Genomic DNA, 5,792 nt, shown 5'->3' on the forward strand with positions numbered 1-5,792 from the left:
AAGATAATAACAATTCATACCAAGGTTTTTAGAGCACTCGCGCCAATCAAAGGATCAATTTTTCTTGTGTTCTCTAATTCGGAAAGTAAAAAAAGAGTGGTATTTTCCCTCAGATATAGTCTTCCTGGGTAAATATTTTAAGGATGCCCTAAAACGGTGAAGAATTCTAGAGGCCAAAAGGGCATGCTCATTGGTTATTGATGTAAATTATCACTTTGTGTCCTCTTTGTGTATGGACCCTGTTTCAACAAATATCACATTGTGTCCCCTTTGTGTATGGACCCTATTTCGAACAATATCAGCAAAAAGGAATGCTATAGACAATGATAAATATTGTTAATTATTTTTTCAAAAAACATGGCATGTGTCTGAATTGAAAATTTCCTATGAGATCTAATTTTTCCTTAATAGATTTGATGAAATTTCCTTAAAGCAGTTATTTTTTACCACTACGAAAATAGATCCATAAGTTTTGATTATGAATTTTAGAAACTTTCAATCCCTCACAAAACTAGAAAAATCTATAGAGCTTGTTGTCAAATGTGTATGTGCAATTTAAATAGTATGTCATTGCACTCACTACAACTATAGAATATGTTGCGTGTTTAGGTGGGGTTTATGTAAACCTCTTAAAGTTTCTAGAATAAATTTAATGTCCTACACAGTGCAAGGTACAAGCTTTCCTAGAAAACTAGCTTTTGTAGCAACTTGGGGATTAAGTTTAAAGAGGCCAAGTTTTTGGTATTTAAATTGACATTTGGGATGTGGATTAGTTTGGGCATCACGTTCAATAGAATAAATAAAGAACAAATAAATTGATATGTGTGCAAACTACCTAAATGGAATATACTCTTAAAGCCTCGTGAAATATGGATTCATATATTCAATCACGCTCCAATTCCATACAAAAGAACATATATGTATTGGTATTCTATTTAAACATTTGATACTTAACCGTTGTCAAGAATAGACGAGGAATAGGCATGATGTTATAGTTTGGATTGCTAATAGCCATGTTCACACGTATACTTGGAATATACTTTAACACGATGTCATTACAATAAGAAGTTTTCTCCTAAAATGAACATAACAAGTGTAAAAACAAATCTGAACTAGTAATTGATAGACAAATTAGTACATTTAGTTTGTCAAATTAAAGATGAGATCACTCTAGCCTTCCTCTTTTGTTCATTTTAAGGGGAAAGGAACAAATATATTTTGCTATCATGATTCTAAATTTAATAAATAGAGTTAGACTCTAGAAAAAATTTCCATTTACATCTAGAATACTTACATTACTTGCATAAGCATAAAGTGGCAATGTGACAAAAGGATTTTCCATGTAGCTTTATTATAAAGTAGATGTGAAGCATCTTGCAATTGTGCTAGATATTTGGGAGCACATGCAATTATTTGCAAGCCATAGGGTGTAACATTGTACAAAATATGCCTAAAAGTGGCATTGATTTTGTTCTTCTTTGCACACTTGGAGGTACCTATAATGTAACGATTGTAGCCATATGATTGACAGCCATGAAAGAGGTAATTGAGACAACATGTTGATTGGTAGATGTTGATGGAATTTTGCAGTGGTGTAGAATCTCAAAAAGCATAATAAAATTTTAAATCTTTGACAAGTATAAAATGTCTACTTTTGGAGCACTAAAAAGTGGCCAATGTTTAACGTACTAATACTAGTGTCACACTTCATTTAGATAATTAAGTATCATATTTAAAACTGAATTATATATAATTTTAGAGATTCACACAGCATATAAGAATGTTCAAATTAATCATGATGTATGAGGTGATGATTTGATTATATGTATAAAGGATTATGATATTTGTACTCTTGTTTGAATATGTTATAGCAATGAGAAATTTTGAAAATTTGTAAAGAGCCCTTCAAAATGCTTAACATGGCTTGCATATTCCAATGATCTAAATCTTTTTGATTACAAGAAACGTTAATGAATCAAACATAGAGTCAATGTACAAAGAGAGTTTTTAAAAGATAAAGTTTACTATTGCTCTAATTTAAAAAGTATCATGATATGGTAGATAATTTCTATAAATGCTTTTTCACAAGAGAATTGAGTTAATGTCTTTGGTATATGGTTCCTATATGGTTATAGATGTTTTTTATTTTGTCAATAATTCCAATGATTGTGAGTTATTGGTAGTAGTTTTGAAAAGCAAAAGGTCCCTTTGATCTTAATTGCCATGGTACTATGATTCTCAACGTTCATTTGATGTTGTCACAATGTATTATGTAGCCTATGAAGTTTGCACACAAAGGCAATAAAGGTCACATCTAGAGCTTGAATGAAACGTAAAAATACTCTCTCAATTGCCCTAATTTGTGAACTTACACAAACATGGAGAATATGAGGTAATTGAGATTCCCACGTGCGTGTCACACACCTCATATAAATATACTATAAGTGATACAAGTTCCACAACTTAGTATTAGATATTAACTACTAGCTACATCCTTTATAAGAGCTCATGTTACATTATCTAGATGACATGTATGCTTCATGTTGTAACTACTTAATGTGAGGATAGACTTTGATGCCATACATGCAATTTAATTGAAATGCATCCTGTTAACTGCACACCTCATCTTTGCTTTATTGCCTTCTATAATTGATAAAAGGCACACATGGTACTTAAACATGTGTAAAGTTCGTATGATCTTTAAAGCATTAGCATTAGTGGGTAGTTTAGAAGTTCCAAAAAGAGGAAAACATAAACTTTTTCTCATAGCATTACTTTGTAATATAGTTAGCAACTCAATTGGCATTACGATGAGCCTATGAGGTATGCTTAAAGTGGTAGGGCTTGATGGATGGCCACTATCACAAGGACAATACTCAAAATGGATTTGATTAAGATGAGACCTTGCGTCCACACATATACCTTTTTGAATTGGGGTACCAGTACCATAGGTATATCAGGCTATGCACTCCATGAAGTAAGGAGGTCCGTTTTCAATACGGAGGGGGATTCTTACCATATATTACAGGCCAAAAAGGGGAAGCAAGAAAATGATGCATACGAAAAGGAGCGTCGAGGATGGTAACATCGATGGAGATCTCCTTGGATATTGGGAGTTTGAGTGAGAAGGGAGGGGAAGGGGATTCCAAAGTGAAGGGGAAGGGTAAAGAAAAAGGGGGAAGAGAAAGCATGATAGGATGGGTGATGATGGGAAGTTACAGAGGCTTTTGAGAGACCTAGCTGGTGCCCATGCTAGGGAGTCCATGAGTTCTATAAATTATGGTCGTCTAGGTGGAAGAAGGTATCTCACACAAGTACTCCATTTGAGAGGAGCAAAAAGACTCGCCTCTCTCACTCTCATTGTCTCTTTTTTTTTGGGTTAATTGCCTCTCTCACTCTCTTTTTGTACTCACACACTTATTACAGAGTGTCTCTAGAGCTCTCTCACTCAGACTTTCAGGCCTTCAGGCGACCTCTCTCATTTGGAACCGGTCACCCTCCCCATGGTTCGCCTCCCGCACTCTTGCCAGTCATCTTCTCATGTCGTTTCTGTGCTTGTTTCGATTGTGGGCTATGGGCTGATCCCCTTCCTGAGCTCCATGAAAGAAATCAGCTTCTAAAACACAATGTAACGTGTGTGCGCCGTGGGCTGTTTTGGGAGCGAGCGAGCGTTAGACAGACAGACACAGAGAGAGAGAAAGAGAGAGAGAGAGAGAGAGAGAGAGCTGAGAGAGAGATTACATAAAAGTAGCAACTGTTCGAAACTTCCAGTTATAATTCACACGACCCACAAAATGGGAACAAGTTTTCCTCTCTTACCAGTTTGTCTTCACGGAACAATTTGCAAGCGTTGGAATTGAGCTCAATTTGGATTCTCACCTTGCTTTGCAATGTGTTTTAATGCTGTGGTCCTTCACACTTTCAGGCTATGTATATCCGCGTCAAACGGAAGAAGAGCACCTATTTTGTGCATTGCGACCCGTCCGAGACTATCCTGGAAGTAAAGGCGAAACTGCAGACCCTTAGTGACAATCCTATAGGGAACCAGCGTCTCATCTTACTTGCATCACGTCAAGTTCTCGATGATGCCAGGACTCTCGCCGAACAGAAGGTATTCACGTCGTATTTCAAATTTTGTCTATTACAATCAAAGTATCGACACCATCTTTACATCTTACTAGCAATATGTGAGCACAATACAGAGAATGTTTCCGTCGTTCTCGTTTTGGCTCTTTAACGCACTAATCGTTAGATTTGCAGTCTTCGTTCGAAATTCTACGCTTGTGTATCATTTGCACCTAGAGCTTATACAATATGATCAGGTGATATGATTGTATGGAGGCTAGTGAGAAGGATGGACAGCATGTCTATCTTCCTTGTGAGCTTGATTCCTTTGAGTCTCACGTATAATTAAGCAAGGGATTGATTAAGGAGCGTGGCTTTTTTGTGTTTCAGGTTGAAAAGGATGCAGTAGTGGCAATGACCCTAAGAAAAGGTTCTCTCTCTCTCTCTCTCTCTCTCTCATGCACACTCACTTTTTTTCTTATGGTGTTTTAAAAATCTCCTTCTGATTGTATGTTAACTTCCCCATCAACCTAAATTATATTTGCATGTTCATGGTCCAGGTACTGGACAATGGGAGGACATTGATATCGACAAACCTAATTACAATAGTTTGATTTATTCGGACAATAGCTAGTAAATGGTCACTTAGCCCATAATTTGGTATCCTCAGTAGATGCCAATTTTTGGCCTCGTTAATTTTATGTACTCCTATTGGTCTATTGAGTAAAAGCCACAAGTAGTATATTGCAATCATGTAACATTGGCATCTTGAGAGGATGCCAATTTTTGGCTTCGTTAACGTTATGTACAAAGGCTACTTCTATTGATATATTGAATAGATGCCACTTTGTGTATTAAAATCTAAAAGAATTCTATTGGAAATCAAACGCATGTGACTAGTAGGAAATTAGCTGCACTATTTAATGCAATATAAAAGGAGTCCTTGAAACTTGCATAATTCCCAATGTAAGATGAAAACTATCATTTTAGAAGGCATAATTATTAGCAATATTTTCATTCTCTAGTGTCTATTTGAAAAGAATGGTACTCTTGATTTAGAAAAATTTTGGTTTTAAAGTCACAAGTACGCTTTGATTAAAATATTTTGTGACATTAACTTTCGAGATTATCAACATGCTTACATAGGAAATACAATTTGTAACTTATCATGAATTAGAAGCACATTACAAGAGAGATTCACTGAGATCTAGTAACGGGTTCTTCTTTATCACTCTAATGAAAAAATGAAGATGAGATATACCTCATATATGCTATTTTCTACGGGTATCTAGATGCATGTTGAGGTGGACCACTTTTTTACTCTAGTAAACTACTAGAATAGCCCTCTTTTTCCTAATATACTACATGACAACTATTGTCAACATTAAATTATCAATTTGCAAAAAGAAAATGTGCATGTTGGATCAGTTAGGTACGATATTCCTAAAAATCATAATCATTCATGTCAACTTATATGTTGTAGCTACCCTAAATTTCTATAATAGTAGCCATTCAGTAGTGCTCTATCTAGGATGCCACCATTTGGACCACACTTGATCATGCACCCACCCATATGCCACTTATATCTACACACTAAAAGATACATGAAGGATACCATTATTTCTTAAAGCAATGTTGGAAGTAAAGGGGAATAGACATTCCCTAAGAGATAATATTTTAAGGGTTCATCATTAGATGCTACTTTGATCACACAAAGTCATGATTAT

General features: G+C 35.4%; 1 protein-coding gene across 1 annotated transcript; it reads left to right on the plus strand.

Moving 5' to 3' along the window:
* Positions 1-3,339: 3,339 nt before the first annotated feature.
* On the plus strand, positions 3,340-4,824 carry LOC147898529 (Ubiquitin-like superfamily protein). Its single transcript, XM_087379622.1, has 4 exons — positions 3,340-3,506; positions 3,926-4,111; positions 4,456-4,495; positions 4,626-4,824. Exons 1-4 carry the CDS (start codon positions 3,504-3,506, stop codon positions 4,697-4,699), a joined length of 303 nt encoding a protein of 100 aa, XP_087235748.1. The 5' UTR covers positions 3,340-3,503; the 3' UTR covers positions 4,700-4,824.
* The last annotated feature ends 968 nt before the right edge of the window (positions 4,825-5,792 follow it).

The sequence above is a fragment of the Dipteris shenzhenensis genome, chromosome 9, assembly GCF_047967505.1.
Source record: "Dipteris shenzhenensis isolate YYH24624 ecotype China chromosome 9, Dip_SZ_1.0, whole genome shotgun sequence".
Lineage (NCBI taxonomy): Eukaryota > Viridiplantae > Streptophyta > Polypodiopsida > Gleicheniales > Dipteridaceae > Dipteris > Dipteris shenzhenensis.